We start from the raw sequence: 16,752 nt of genomic DNA, 5'->3' as shown, positions 1-16,752 counted from the left end.
CAGTTTCTTGACATTTCTTCTCCTCAGCCATAACACCTTGCGATTTCGCGATCACGTAAATTCAAAAGTGTTACATTGACCTTTAACAAGTTTATCCATGATAATTACGTTGAATAAATGATTTTGATTTCAGATTTTCTGACTATCCTATTGGTAGATATAGCTTACGGTCCCAAGAAGAGTATTAAAATACATTACGTAAGTGCTTACTTACAATAGCAACATTTTGTCTTTCACTACACTAACACACGCGCGCACAGAAAACTCAGGTCCTATCATCAACTAGATCTGCAACCTAGCAAGAAAGACATAAACCAGTTTACTGCTCTCTAAAAGTTTATTCTAAGTCGAATAAAACTATACTCCATAATACCTACACATAAACCTATACTCAGCAAAGTAATCTACAAGTTGACCTTTGTAATATAATGTAACGGTTTCAATAATAATAAACATAATTGCACGAAATAAGTGGGTAGGCCCGCTACAAGGTGGACCGACGATCTGGTGAAGGTCGCGGGAAGCTGCTAGATGCGGGCAGCGCAGGACCGATCGTCGTGGAGATCCTTGGGGGAGGCCTATGCCCAGCAGTGGGCGTCGTACGGCTAATGATGATGATGATGATGCACGAAATAAAAGATGTATCATTAAGATGTAGGATTATGATTCGTGTTTATGTGTTGATGTTATGATCCTATGATTGATGTTTATGTGTGAGATTAAGGATGTTTAGTTAAAACTATAAATGCGCTTATAAGTATTCTAGATAGATTAAAGGACTAGCCAATGCCTGAATCTTGGGGAACCAGATATTTTTTTTATTAATAAGTAGCCTTTATAACCTTTATAACCGTAACAATGTATAATTTAAAATAAAAAACAAAAATAAGCAATACAAAATAAACAGTAGTATAGGTATAAATTGAGGAAGAGGTAAGTATAACATTTATTTTACGAGGTCTTCTGTAATAAGTAGTATAGTGCAGGCTGAGTAACCAGTCGGTTAACACGGCCTTTGCTTTCGGAATAGGTACAGCAGTCCAAAATACAGGATTTAGTTACTATTTAAAGTAACGTACATCTGATGTTACAAAGTTGGTACTACAACAGGGTTTCTAATTGATTTCTGAAATAATATAGATAGTTTCACTCAATCTCTATCCCACTGATAAGTATTTTTAATACTGTTCCTACCTTTCTGCAGAATATTTGAAGCAGTAAGTACCTACTCATTCATGTTGTGCGTAACATAAGCAAAACGTACACGACTGTGGTGTATAACAAGACATACGAGCGACAGACATACTTTACTGTCTGCGTAAAATAAAACACAATTCAACCTAACCCTTTACACCAACATAACCCTAGTGCTATGTAGAAACAAAATATTACTGGCAACACAGAGTATGTTAATAAAAGATACCGTCCGTACTAAAAGAATAAAATGGCGGACATGAAAAACGCATCACAATAATCGTATAATCCCATCAGGTTGAGTAGCCTGCCCGTTCTTTACATTTTGTTGTGTTATTGTCCAAATGGCCGTAGGCCGGGTTTTCGCCGTAGAAATCTTGTCTATGGCTTTGTAAAAATGTTATTCGCACACCTTTGTACATACGCTGCTACGAAAATTTGGGTCTGCAAAGAAAGAGCGCGAACATCTGATGGCGCGCGAATCACTTTATCTAAACATACATACATAAACTCACGCCCAAGTTCCCCGAAGAGTTGGCAGAGCCACAAATAATCAGAAGACTATTTGCAGCCACTTTTGATACATAGTCCTAAGATGGATAATGATGAACCGTATGGTGATAGGGGATCAGCCTATCGCCCATATAGATTCATCATTTTTGGTAGGACGGTCATCATTTTTATAGAATACATTTAGATTTAAACTAAACTGAATACTTGTTGTCTAACACATAGAATGGTAGCAATATCTTTTCATTTCAAGCACTAATGTGCACTTGAAAAGAAAAACCCCATAAGTAGGTACCTAATATAAAATCTACTTAAGTGAAAGTATATAGGTACTTAAGTATGTATTTATATCAACAGTTCTGATCCGATATCCACACAAACGTACCTACAACTTATATTCAGTTTGTACGATGTCACACAATAGCAAAGCAACGATCTGTATTTCCAATCCGACTACCTAACGTATCGAATGTGCGCCGTTTATTTGAAAGCTCCATTTCTCGAGACGTTTATAATCGCCCACTTCGAGGCTGCACTCGCTTTGCAACGGATAATGGTTTTCGAATAAATACAGCTTTCCAAAATGTTCGGCTCTGGAAATTTAAGAAATTGTGCTCTCGAATATACATCATATATTTTGTTCGTATGTTATGTTTTTCAAGATAAATGGCCAGTCTGAAAATGTTGTTTATTATAGAGAGGACTGGGGGGTTAAAAACGCCACATCGAAGCAATTCATCTAAAAAAGCAATGTTGCAATTTGACGTTTGCGCATATAAAAGTAAGTGCGCAATGCAAACAAATGTCAAATAGCAATATTGCTTTTTTAGATGAAAATTACTTTGTGATCCCTAGTTTGGTTAGGACATTACAGACTGATCACCTGATTGTCCGAATGTAAGACGATCCGTGCTTCGGAAGGCACGTTAAGCCATATATTCTATTGGGTATTCTATTTCTCTTTTGTTTTGTATTTTGTTTTTTCCTGTTTGTGCAATAAAGTATTTGTTATGTTATGTTATGTTAAGCCGTTGGTCCCGGTTACTACTTACTGATGTAAGTACCTACGTAGTCGTTATATGAGTCATGTCAGGGGCCTTTGGCGGCTCAATAGTAACCCTGACACCAGGGTTGATGAGGTTGGTAATTCACCTCACAACCCACACGATAGAAGAGAAGAAGATGAATTGCTTTGATGCGGCCTTTTTAACCCCCCTGTAGATAATCGTAAGCCCAATTTACAATGCCCACCCTAGAAGTCCTTTTTTAAAGTACTTGCCTACTTTATATCAGTACATAAACAATTCCCGGTTATTAAGTACTTAGTGATGTAAGTTAGTTGTCGTTACATGAGCCATGTCTTTGGCAGCTCAATAGTAACCCTGACACCAGGGTTGATGGGGTTGGTAATCCACCTCACAACCCACACAATAAAAGAAGAGCAAAACAAAAAGAAAATCTCTGCAATCAAACAAAAGTTTTTAAAGTGATAGCTACCCAGCGACTGCGTTACACTGTCTGCCTTTCATTTTCTTTTTGCTATTGCCATTTTAAACAAATTAAGTATTAGCAGTAAAAAGAAGTGGAAATCAGCTGCAAATGGCTTCCGTATAAAATTGAATGTCGATGAAGGCAATTTGAATGGTTCCAAAGAGAGCTAACGAGGGTTCGAACGAATCTCGCTATAGGCGTTTGGAACCGTTGGATTGCCAGCGGTGATTGCCTCCCCACAGTACAATTAATTATTTAAATGAATGCTTTCTTTTGATCACTCTCTACCTGTATTATCTTTGTGGTCCACGGTTTCCTTTTGCGGAGTAAAAGTTGGATTCAGTTTGCTTTTAAGTAAGTGATCCGACTTACTTACGGATTTGAAATGTCAAGAAAACTTGCCAGATAAAGTACCTATTCTTCGTCGACAAAACGTATACTATCCGTTACCATGATTCTCACTGTTCGTTTAAGTCTGATCTTATCCTATCATTTACAAAGTCCTTCACAATACAACCCGTCCGTAGTTGTGCTTCCAAATTAATTGTTTCTTGAGATCATCATCTCAGGCCTCTACATCTTTATCAGATGATTCAAACAGCGTTTCTGTGGCAGCTTTAAAAATGGCTGTAAAGTCCGATGGGAGAGCGACAGTAGCGGCCGCATGACTACTACTACTTTCTTGAGATACTCAATTGTCAATTTTCACTAACGACTATTTTACATTACTTTACTTATTAGCTTTGGAAGTAGTTACCGAAGAGATAGACGTGTTAAATAACTTTAACCAGCAGTGGGACAAGTATAGCTTATTCGAGAATGACGCCAAAAAGAGCGAAATGTGCATGAAAAGGAATTTTCCGAGATTTAAGGTAGTTACGATGAAACTACGTGGCTCGATAAACACCCGAGGGAAATGCATCTCATTATGACGCGAGGACGTAAAAGCTAAAGCACTGCCTCGCTCACAACCAGCTTCCAGACAGACAGAACTTTGTAAAATGTTGTTATGTTGGCAGTAACATAATTAGCGCTATTTTGTTGCATTGAATTGTAATAGGTATTTAACATACTAATATAACATAAATACCCTATACACGTCCCACTGCTGGGCACATGCCTCCCAGATAATTATTAATATCTCCTGTGAATTAAAGTTATTTGAAGTTTTTGCCCAAGCGCCGTGGAACACTTGACTCCGTCATGGGCCTAAACCAATTTATAACACGTAGAGACATCGGGATTTTACTTTTTAAAAAAAAACTACGTAAGTTGGAATTTAAAGAGAATTTTCTAACTTATATAGTAGATTAACTAGTGTCAGAAATTTTCATCTAAGTATCTTCATCTAATCTTTTCTTACGTGTCTTCGTATATAACTGGCGGCCTCACTGTATCTCTACATAAATACTAGAGTAATATTTTTATAAGTAAGTACCACAAAAAATGTTCGGAATTTACAATTGCTCAAGAAATCCTGACGTAAAATTTTTTGACCTACACTGTCTTCTACCACAGAACATAAATTTATATACGTAGTACTACGCTATTACTTATGTTATCTAGTTCCCGAGGAAAGGTACGTTAGAACCAGTTCACCGTAAAAGGAAATCGAGCAATAACTATTTTACCAAATCAAGTCGAAAGAAAATCTGTTCGAAGCTTAAGGGCGAGTCTTTAGTTACTTTATGTTACGCTCCGGAGCAAAACCACTTAACAGTTAGTTTCACTTACAGAAGAAATCCAACTAAGATTGTAAATACGAATTATTTGTTTGTCCTTCTTTTACGAGTACGAGAAAACGGAGACTTACCTGCAGACAGACATACTTAGGTTACATTTTATTCATACCTCCGGGAATATTCTTATGGTTGAATTACATTCGCACTGCATCGCACTTTCCTATGCGTCTATCCTTTTCTGACACTCAGAACGGTAACTTTGCTACTGTGAGATAAAAAGCGGGGTTGTGCTCTATGGTGTGACCGCATTCCGACCGCCTCGTCTATAGAGCAACGCGGACCTCCGCGCTTCGTCGTACCCGCCGCGTGCTATCGCATATAGGAAAGTTAGAAAAATGCAATTCCATGCTGCCAGATACATATTTGTGGAACACGATGTTCGTGCCTCACCCCACAAGGTCCACGCGTCGTGGTTCACGCCGCGACTTGTGCTGAGCCCTTTTATTTATCTCAGGACGTCCACCACCACCTTATGATCATTTCGACGAACATCCGTCTACCTTTTTTCTAATTGTTTGGTGGAAAATTGATATGATATTATTGTCTTTTTTTTTTGATGTGGCGCCCTTTTATATTAAACTATTTCATTCTATTCTATATAAGTAATGCCAAGTAGTACGTACTTTCACAATTCTCCCTAGTCACTCAGGTGACTGAATATTTGGTGACATGTTATTTGTAATACTTGCTGCGCTCACCATTTGTCTGACCAAGTAGTTAATGCTTATTTGCGACAAATCTACAATAAGTCACGTCAAAAAAAAACTGTAAGTACACAGGCTTTATGCACACAAACGCTCTAATGTCAGCAATAGTTTAAAAGCTAAAGCACATTACCTTAGTGGCTCTCTGAGAGTATGATGAAAGGTGGAAAAGTGAAATGTGCATATTGTATGTGTGTGCACTCACCTCGACAGACTGTGTAACACCTGCTTCATACAGCTGCAACAGCTGTTAAGGACATGCTTTCAAATGTTACTTCACTATGATAATTCCTCATTTAGGTGCGTATTGCTTAGGATAGTTAAGTATAATTTCATTTTCACCATACGGTAAAGTGTAAAAATAGTAGCCACGTATTAATTTAATAGAACCATGTTGCATTAGCAAATCGAAACAAAGTCTCACTAAATGTTAATGCGACAGGGTTCTAAAGTTTTAAACGTGACCACAAATCAATACAAAAATCGGACAAAAAGTTCAAATAACACATCATATTGATTTTAACGTAGGCATAACATAAATTTATGACTATATCCCAATGGGATAGTCAGAGATACGTCCATCGCAAGATGAACTAAGAACTAATCCACACCCACAGAATGTGAGTTAAATTAATATAATTATATTAATTTTAAAGAAGCTATTTATAGCTAAGTATCCAAAATCAAGGACCCAACAGGACCCAACCTACATTTTATTTTCTCTTACCCGTAGTCGAGTAATGAGCAAAGTTAGAACGCACATCTCAATCACTAACTACATACTCCACAAGTAAAAGATTCACACAGACTTCCTTTTGAAAGTTTTTATTTAATTTAATGCTAGCCGCAAAATTTAAAAAAGAATTTTCTTTTAAAAACAGCCGAGTGCAGCAACCTCGTATCTTTGCACTAGAGCGAGTTTTTAAACTTTTTAAAGATAATTTCTTTGGCTGTAGAGAACCACTAATGAAGCTAACTACTTCACGAAAAAGTATGTTTTAAATTTAAATACACAAACTAAAGTTCATTATAAATAATTATAATTATTATTTGTATGTTATTTCTATGGAGTCCCGGACTTTTGGAATGCGTGTGTGGGGAACCGTTAGTTAAGCTACGATTTGTTGAGGAATCCCTTTAAATCTTTTGGTCGAGTCTCAAAAACTGATATTGTGTTTGACATATCCGGGAATCGAACCTAGGATATCCGTTGTCAATGACTTAACCACCCAACCATAGAGAGGGTAACTATATCTATTATATCCGGGATGATCTTCTTCTTTTGTGTCGAGGACAAGTCAAACAACGTAAGTCAAAACGCAATCAGCCACTCTTTCTATGCTTATCACAAAACCGAAAAAAAGCAGCTTTGATAAAAAATAATGGCTACAACAGTTTTATTGCCAAAACAAACAACAAATACTAAGAATCAAAAGAATGCTGCGCAAAATTGAAGCACGTAGCAAAATTTAATACGAACAAAAATTATGAGGGTTGAAAGTGATTATTCGCAACCGGCCGGCGTTATCGGTGCGCGGCACAGGCCACAAATCCATGATTCCACACAACGCCGGAATAGGCAGAATACAACAATCATTGCCCATAAAATCCACTCGTGAAAAAAGTAATTTACGATGTACTGAGGTTCGTTCATTTCAAGTTTGAATTAACGTGTACAGATCACAAGAAAATAGGTACTCTCTAAACACAATTATCAGTTTATAACATAGTAAGAATAACGTAAACCCAGGAGTTCGCAAGGTTACGGTTTCTTTGAGTAGTAGTAGATAGTCTTTTGAAGCACTAAGAAGTAAAGTTTACCAGTACAATTATAAAGCCATGTGTAGGCGTACGGACATTTCTTATATCTTGTGTACAGACAACTCCAACACTTTCCATTGCGATTAACGTATTTCAAAACAATGAGGGACTTTCCAGGCTACATTCCCCAAAAAAATATAGATGGCGCTATGCAGGTTTAACGTGGTAATTACCTATTTTCTTATTGCTCGAGGTATATAATTATTCAAAAATATAATCTAATAGCAGATGCATATATAAAAATAATTGTTGCTTGGAATTATATTGTTACCTATATTGCTTCTCTTTTTTTGATTAGAATAATAATACGAGTATGTCGAAGATATGTTATGCCTAGATGTAATAATAACAAGGGTTATCATTTATAACCAAAAACAAAGATAAAATATGCATAATAAATAAATGTCTGCTATCCATGAAATTAGGTTAAACGAAGACAAATCCGTACAACGCCATCTATATTTCTTTTGGGGGACGTCGCCTGTAAAGTCATTCATTAACAATCAATAATTAACCCTTAAGCTTTTAGTTTTTGACATAGAAACAAGAAACCATTCCTATTTCCAATTGAAACGAGATGTATTTTCTACGTGTAACGGAACGTATTATCGACTTTGCGCAACACTAGCAATTTCCGGTAAACTGGTATCGATAGGCACAACACTAGGCGGAAATCGATACTTTTTCTTTATGTTGGCAATTCTAAGAGGAAATCAATTGTAGGTCTATTGATTTTTAAAAACTATAATTAGAACTTTTAAGAGAAATTCCATGAAATGCCAGTATTAAGAATTAATTACAAGAACCGTACATTACGGAAAACATATGCTTCACGCAAAGAATTGTTTTTAATGCATGTATTTGTGTGCAATCAATGTAAAAATATAATTGTGAATATCTAATAGCCTTCATTAAATTTGAAATCTCCATTATTCATTTAAAACGACAAAAGTAAACTGCATCGAACATCACTGCGCAGAAGCGCGCCATTTGCTGTGCGCCGTTTTTATTCCGCTTAGGTTGGCAGCACTGAGCTTCCTCCAAGCCATTCGCGACGAACCAACCGGACGCCATTACCACGCCACCGGATTGTGAATCTGTCAGTAGTGCGTCTTTGGTGAAATAATCTTTGAAGATCCTTTGGATACAGTGTTTTTGTGTTGATAGTTCCAAAAAGTACACAAAACTCAAAATGTCTGACGAGAAAAAGGTATGTGTTATGCCGTATTGTCAGTAATTCTTGATCACAATGTTGGCTCGCGACATGGCGTTCTTTGTAAAATGTGGTTACTTTCTCGATATCATACTGTGTAGCCGTAAGAATATAGCGTTGACCTTATCATAAGTTTTCTGATTAATTTGCAGGGAGAGAGCGAACACATCAACTTGAAAGTGCTAGGTCAAGATAATGCAATCGTCCAGTTCAAAATAAAGAAACACACACCTCTGAGGAAATTGATGAATGCTTATTGTGATAGAGCGGTAAGTGCCCTTTCCTTACACTTGATTATAGGCAGAAGTATTAACCATTTTAATTTTGTAGTTGTTAATTGTTACGTTACCTACCAAGACCATCCCTCGTAGTAATGGGCGGCATAATTGCGGCTTACTATAACCTACAAACCTCCCCAAAAATAATCCTTATTTGACCTTCGTGGCAATTTTATAGCCAGCTGGTTTATTGAGATAAACATTTTGGTTAATACCTTCAAAGGGTTAATGACCTGTATGTCCAATTGCAACGGCATTGTTTTTAGTCTAATTATCATTGCTAGCAGATTTATCTATTGTTCTAAAGAGTTTCAAATACTACTTTATATTATTATTCTATTAAATTGTCTTTGTTAGTTCTTGATGTTATGGAATTTAGTTTGTACTGCAACCTTGACCTACTATCAATATAAAGGTCTCTTTATCTGATGACACTTCCTTTCAAAATGATTGCATTTTGTTGAGCAAACTTAGATGGACTGTTATTAGATATAACATAAATAATCTGTTTTTTTTTCTGCAGGGATTGTCAATGCAAGTAGTACGGTTCAGATTTGACGGGCAGCCAATCAACGAGAATGATACCCCAACGTCACTGGAAATGGAAGAGGGAGACACAATAGAAGTATACCAGCAGCAGACCGGTGGTGTGCATCTAGTGTAAACGCTTTAGATAAGGAACTGTCACTTTCCATGGGATCGTCGTGGTGTACCCATCTCAAAACTTTTTAACATTAAGTTAATTTTAATAACATTTGTAACTGTACGAATTGTTCCACTAAACTTTCAACACTCTTTGATGCTTATCTGTAACGAGTTTTGAAAGTTTAGTGTTTAATTAAGGAAATTTAAGGTAAACCAAATGTTATAGATAACTTCAACATAATTATTCCAATGTGATAATGTTTAGTTGACATGTCAGAATCAGCCAGTATTGTAAATGTGGCAAGCATTTCAGTTTTTTGTTGTGGTGGCTAATTTATTGGGCATGCGTCCATTCCGATCAGGTCTTTAACTCTGATGTACCTATTTGAAATAAAGTAAATGTAATACATATATTTGTCCTGTTTTTTTTTCTGTAATCCCCTATTATTCTAAATAAATAGTTGCCATAGTGAATGTAATGAATAATTATACCTGTAAAGAACAAATCAAATAGTACTGCAAGGCTAATTTGCAGTTTTGACTACTGCAATATCACAGATCTAAGGTAAGTAGTAGTACTTGCCTTATAGATCTGTAATACTACAGTATTGAAAACGATAATGTAAATTACCTGTACTAAGCCATACAAGTTATATTATTTACTTAGCCCAATCATTCATTTATATCTACCTAACTGATATAGAACATGTAGGTATGTATTTCAATACCTACCTCTTGACTCACTTGATAGCAGTTGGAATGTTCCAGAAACTTCATTTGATTTTCTCGGTCTATTTTAGTCCTCTCAGCTTTTGCTATCATTGCTGAATTTTGCAGTTCATTCAATTTTCCTCTCCGAACAAACTCCGCAATGTACGTTGAATGTGGTGAGACAGTATGTTTACGTTTAGCAGAATCAGCCTGATGACGTCATAGCTATTTATATACCTACCTAGGAGATACAGGTATGTATTTCACCTGCAGATGACGTAAACTATAATTTTAATCAAATTAACAAATACAGGATGTGCGATTTCAAGTTTAACGGTAGATTCACTATATACTTAGTTACTAGAGCTACATTGATATAGGTAGATAGCCACAAAACTATATTACTATTATTTACTTAATAATGTTTTAAATAATACAAATAGTAATGTGCTATACTTACTAGTCGATATTATTCGATTCGGCTATCCATATGCAAGTATACAACACTATCCTAAGCTTATCTTCACGCTCCTGTCGTTTCAGGGGCAGTAAAAGGACGCTGCGCTTTCTAGAACAGACATTTTACATTTTGTCATTTTTCCTACAAGATCCCACCTAGACATACTTTATTGTGGTAGACAGAGAGACAGGTCAGAACAGAAATAAACAGACAGTTCATGCCGGAAAGATTAACGTACGAGACATTAAGGACCCTGTTGTTCCGTAAAGCGGATTACATTGGTTCAAAGAAAATCGTTTCCTAATTTTGACCTCGAATCGAACCCGGTTTGATGCCCCAGTATTTAGCACACTGACCTATATTTTACTGAAGTTAATTTTTGTTACAGCCAACACCGCTTCGTATGCGCACTACGTTTTCAACACATTGGACCAAGACCGAAGTGGCTTGTTAAGTTTTGAGGTAAGACCCTTTAATTAGGTCCATTAATTATTTACCCCTATCTTATCGATAAAATGTAGGTAGAATCTTTATACGGCTCGGTATAATATGTTTTAGTCCACTAAGTACCTCCTCTTGAGAATTTACGTTTTTATACTTAAGTACCTTCCTAGAGCAACACTTACTTACTATTACCTAATTTGTGGCAACACCGGACCTCCCCCACAAAACTGTAGAATCAAAGGAATGCTTATTATACACCGGTGGGACATATGCACAAAACGATCATAGTATATGAAGTAACGATCGTAATATAAAACTTTCACGTCATTCATTGCTTCTTTGGTAACGCGCAGCTACAAATAGCGCTTGTGTTACTACGCAATGAACGGCGGGTAAATCGATGTAGCGATGCAGCCAGAAATCTCTTGGTGCGGCCGCTTCAGACACCGATGTGAGTAACAGGCGACATGCGGACTCATGTAATTTAGGGCATATCTCCCTTGTTTCTATGATCTGTGGTGATTTCCTATTCTTATGACGACGGTTACCTATTCACAAAATTTCGCTAAAATTAAAAACCCAATCTCTGTTCTTTCCAGGAGTTTGTAATGGGTTTATCTATACTATCGCGAGGCACGATGGAAGAGAAGTTACGGTGGACGTTCTCCCTATACGATATCAATGGAGACGGATGCATCACCAAGGAAGAGATGACGGAGATTGTCTCCGCCATATACGACCTGATGGGCAAGATCGTTGACCCCAATGCTGATGATGATATCGTGCAGGAGAAGGTGGAAAGACTGTTTCAGGTTGGTACCAAAACGAGAATAGCTATTCAATTTACTAACTTTTTAATTAACATACATAAAATCATGCCTATTTCCCACCGGGGAAGCAGAGACTAGGGATTTCCATTCTCTTTGATCCTCTCATACTTTTCTTGCTTCCTCCACATTCATCAATCTTTTCATACACGGGCGCCGGTTTAGAGTAATCATACTACTTACCTACATATTTAAGGACTTATTTGTGGATGAAAATTCGTCCATGTTATGTACAGCTGGTCCATCCTGTTAACACGACAAAATAACTATCGTATTTGAAGACGTGCTTGGAATAATAAGCAGTTCAATGCATACTGACCTTTTCTTTAGGTACTTACCTCCCAATCTAGCAGAGGAGATTATACAAGACTGAAAATATGCCTACGCGTATTTATGTAGTCACGCTCGTATTCCTATTGGGGTTGGCGGTGCCATAGGCTATCAATAAGACAACCCCTAGTACCTCCTGATTTGTCCCAGAGTGCATGATGAATTGGTGACGAGTTATCAACCCATCGTCTAAAGATTTGACGAACATTTTAGAAAGGACGTTAGAAGCTACATACACAAGCTACATACAAGCTCCTACAAGCATTGTAGTCCTAAATAAAATTAAGTATATGGTTTTCAATGTATATATGACATGAATCTAAATAAATTCCAGAAAATGGACCTGAACCGCGACGGGGTGTTAACCCTGGACGAGTTCCTGGACTGCTGCCTGCGAGACGAGGAGATCATCCGCTCGATGGGCGTGTTCGATAGCAACTTCTGACATCCTGCAGGCGGCGTGCGCGCCAACCCTAGCCGCGCGCCGTGACCGTTGCTCTGTAGCCCTGTCTGCTAATTTGACGTGAAAACACCTATTAATATTTATGTACCTGTATCACTTGATGAGTCTGGCAGATATTAGTGTTCTGTCCTGCGAAGGTCCTGAGACAGAAAGTCGTCACGCGCGTTACATAGACACACAGCAGGCTTTCTGCCAAGGTTACCAAGAGCCAGGACACAAGAACGCAAAATATTAACACTTTCCATCGGATATGACTTTTAATATCTACTGCTATCAGATATCCAGCAGCAGTGCAGTAGTGTGGTCTGTGGACAACCACCATTTACTTATCAAGAGGTATAAACCTAATTATAAACCAAAATAATGTCCTGAACAAAGGTATCACGAATAAAGGTGTTTTCTCTGATGGTAGATCAACCTGCATCAAATTAGGAGACAGTGGTATAGCATCCATTATGTTATGGGAACCCGCCTTGATCACAAGTTTATCCCCTCATGTACATAAAACTTCTTCCAGAGAATTCTTCGTAACGATCGATAATACCATTGCGTTGGTCTTTCAAACGCTTACTCTTCCTTACTTTTCAGATGGAATATTGAATAGATACTTGCGCGTCGTCTGTAGGTATAGATAGAGAAATACTTACCTAACTGTTTTGCAAAGTCTTGTACTAATTAGGTAGTTTCGTTTCATTTAATATTAAAGATAAACCTATATGTACACCATCATTTACTTATAATATCAAACGGAAAATAAAAAATATTTCAAAAACATCAGGAAATCACTTTTCATCTTTATGCGCGACATTAAAAATCGACTTTTGGTGCTCATTTGCGGCACACTTTCTATATTGTAAAATCTATTCGTCGGGCGCATAATTTCATGATCTAAATCTAAAATGTAGGTAGATATTCATTAGTCTAGTCAAAACCACGTGGTGATTTAGAATCTATTTCCTCTGAAACCAAACAGTAGATTTGAACTGAATATCATCGATAATAATTAAATTCTAAAATTCTTACTGTTACTGTTCTTGTAGACGTAATTTCGATTTAGTAATATTAATAAAAAATAAATATTATCATCGTTTCGGCGCGATCTTTAAAAAATATTCCTTCTCACACTTCAACTTAGCTATTGTAAATAACTTGTAAATAGCATTAATTTTATATGTTTCCAAATCATTTTCATTCTATGCTTGCCTCATGTCTAAATATTCCTCTTACTTTTCTTCTTTTTAAATCGTTCCGGCCATTTTTATTAGATGTTAGACTAAATTATTTATTTAAGGTAATTTAATAGGAATTATATCCATACCTCAGTACCCGTAAAGGATTATAATTATTTATTACATGTATATTACTTATATTTAAGCATCGACTGATGTTTTGTCCTTGATTTCTCTTCCCGTTTATTTGTCCGCGTTATATTTTGCAGCAACTTTATGACTAAGTTTTGTAATATTTGATAAATGAAACAGGTCATAACATAACACTGCCATAAAATAAAGATCGCTTACGCAATCGCATTCATTTTATGGGAATTATGGTTCACTTTTTGTTTCATTGTGGCGACGATATTAAATTCAAGAAAGATATAAAACTACTCAAGCTGTTAAGTTTTCGTAGATATTTATATTTCAATTTTAAAATCTAAAGAGTTTTATTTTGAATTAAGTATAGGAGTTAAAATATTTTTATAAACATCAAGTTACATTTTATGAACAGTGTTCCCAAATAAACATTCAGCGAGTTTAATGAACTTAGTTCATGTTTTTAAAACAAATATATGTACCTTAAGAAATTACCTATCAGTGTAAATAAAGATGTATATAAACAATTAATTAATATTGAATAGTTAAATGTGTATATTTTCATAGTGAATGTTAAATGGAACCAAATAACTAGATGGCAGAATAAACATTGTTCATTATCACAATAAAAGTAAATGAATGGTAGATGACGCGCCATGCTATTAATAACAATATTTATGAAAGTAATGTGATTTAAAGTGATGAAAAATGCAACTAAATAGTTATGTACTTATTATTAATTAATATATTATTTTCATGTTGAATAGAAACATAATTATACCTATCTGGTGTCCACGATATAAAAGCTTTATCTAAAGATTCGCACTTGATGAAATAGTATTTTCTTGAAATATAAACACCTTATTGGGCGAGCTTAAATAGTTAAGAAAGTTATGTGTCTTCCTCTAAATATGTTCTAACACCCCTCATACAAATCAGTGAGAACGAGAAGCAAGACACCTTGGTTTGTTTATGAATAGGTATTAACAAAGCATAGGATAAGTGTTAAAATTCAGGTCTTATGAATTGAAGTTTAGATATTATTACATAACATATTATATAACAAGAAAAGCTCCTAGGTCCCCTAAATGTATTTTGTCCACCTTGCATTATTTACCCGAAACACATGCTTAATGGTATGTGTAAAGATTCTCATTAATCATATTTTAGATGAATAAAGGTACTATTTAAGTTTTAAATATGTGTCGGTGTGTAATAAATAACACTTTTTAAACGATGTCGATATTTATAATTTGTGCCAAAACTGGATGATGTATTGTAAACGATCGTGTGAACGTAGCCTTCTCTAGCGCCATTAAGGTATAAACCTTAGTTCACAACGGCGGGAACCGCGTGATTCCCGCGCGTTTTCATACCACAGTGTAGTTTGATGTAAAATTCGCCTTACTGATATTATAAATACAAAAGTTTGTAAGGTGATGTATGTTTGTCGCTCTTTCACGCAAACACTACTGAACAGATTGTGATTAATTCGACAGTTATATTTAATTTGGTAAAATATAAGTTTCTACATGGAGAAAGCAAGTACGCGCTGCCAAAATGGCGGCAGTCTAACGCACTGCAGGCGAAATGGAGAAAATCGCTCATAACCAAATGTGTCACACACTCGTGTAACGCGTGACATAAATAGTATAGGTCTGTATACTATGTGTTTGTTACATTGTTACGAGTAAACCGTGGACCGAAAGCAATAAAATTACTCTGTGGTTTGAATACGCGCGGCAACCGCGCGGTTGCCGCCGTCTCTGAACTGAGGCTTAAAATAAAATATACACAAAAAACAATTTCATTATAAATGTACGTAGTACGTCACGTCACCGACTTGGTATGATATTTACTTACTTAAATGAAAATAAATACTATAGATAGGTAGATTGTGAGATGGTGCATGAGCACTGAATATTGTAACTTAGTTATTTGTACGAAAGATAATAAGTTGTCAGCGGTTATTTCACTGAAACCTCTGCGTGTATTTATTTCCAGCGTTACGTAGGCCTATATAAGAGAAATTATTGAATATCGATTCTATCATAAGGTCCATGTACTAGTTTAAAGTCTACAGGTACTTGGTGTTAGTTATTTTAGTGTACCTAGTTGCTGTTGCATGCGTTGTCATATCTACAAACAATATGTGCGGAATTGTTTAAGGCCAAACTCTTTTTGACTCGGGTGAATAGAATTAAACATTCAATAACACGATTTTGTATGAGAGACACTGTATTATCCGCGCAGGCACTTGTGATTGCGCGCGCATATATAGGTGAATTTCAGAGCACCGAGTGGCTTTTCCAAATATCCAGTTGTGACTTTACTACCAAGCAAGTACCCACTTGTAACTGAATATTTGCAAAACGACTACTTCGAAATTCACCCAAGTCCTCCAAGTTTAGTCCGCTACCTGTGCGTTAGATATATGTATCAGATTGATTCGCAAAAACGAAACAACATATCAATCATTTTTAGTCATCTTGGAAGACAAGACGTAGCTCCATGCAGACGCACCTACTTTACAGAATACGGTACAATTAGCCCTTGGCCCTACAAGTCCCTTGAAAATGAAAGAAAAAACAAACTTACATACTTTT

General features: G+C 36.2%; 2 protein-coding genes across 6 annotated transcripts in view; both read left to right on the top strand.

Annotated features, from left to right (window-relative positions):
• LOC126371529 (calsenilin) overlaps positions 1 to 14,279 on the top strand; it is a 318,344-nt gene extending 304,065 nt beyond the window's left edge. For all 5 annotated transcript variants that reach the window (XM_050016855.1, XM_050016854.1, XM_050016852.1 and 2 more), the window contains 3 exons: positions 11,158 to 11,231; positions 11,813 to 12,025; positions 12,705 to 14,279. In XM_050016855.1, coding sequence (XP_049872812.1) covers positions 11,158 to 11,231; positions 11,813 to 12,025; positions 12,705 to 12,815 — 398 coding nt within the window. In that variant the 3' untranslated portion in view covers positions 12,816 to 14,279. The remainder of the gene's footprint in view (positions 1 to 11,157; positions 11,232 to 11,812; positions 12,026 to 12,704) is intronic.
• LOC126371559 (small ubiquitin-related modifier 3) lies at positions 8,510 to 10,011 on the top strand. Its single transcript, XM_050016887.1, has 3 exons — positions 8,510 to 8,672; positions 8,828 to 8,944; positions 9,477 to 10,011. The coding sequence occupies exons 1-3, from the start codon at positions 8,655 to 8,657 to the stop codon at positions 9,615 to 9,617; spliced, it is 276 nt and encodes a 91-aa protein (XP_049872844.1). The 5' UTR covers positions 8,510 to 8,654; the 3' UTR covers positions 9,618 to 10,011.
• Positions 14,280 to 16,752: the final 2,473 nt, after the last annotated feature.

Source organism: Pectinophora gossypiella, chromosome 12, assembly GCF_024362695.1.
Source record: "Pectinophora gossypiella chromosome 12, ilPecGoss1.1, whole genome shotgun sequence".
Lineage (NCBI taxonomy): Eukaryota > Metazoa > Arthropoda > Insecta > Lepidoptera > Gelechiidae > Pectinophora > Pectinophora gossypiella.
Note: the sequence above shows the minus strand (reverse complement) of the source record. Positions and strands in the feature narration are given on the sequence as shown.

Excerpts from the sequence above, each read along its gene's own strand:
- LOC126371559 (XM_050016887.1), top strand. Across the intron at positions 8,945-9,476 it reads ATGCTTATTGTGATAGAGCG|GGATTGTCAATGCAAGTAGT; the intron begins GTAAGTGCCCTT and ends TTTTTTCTGCAG.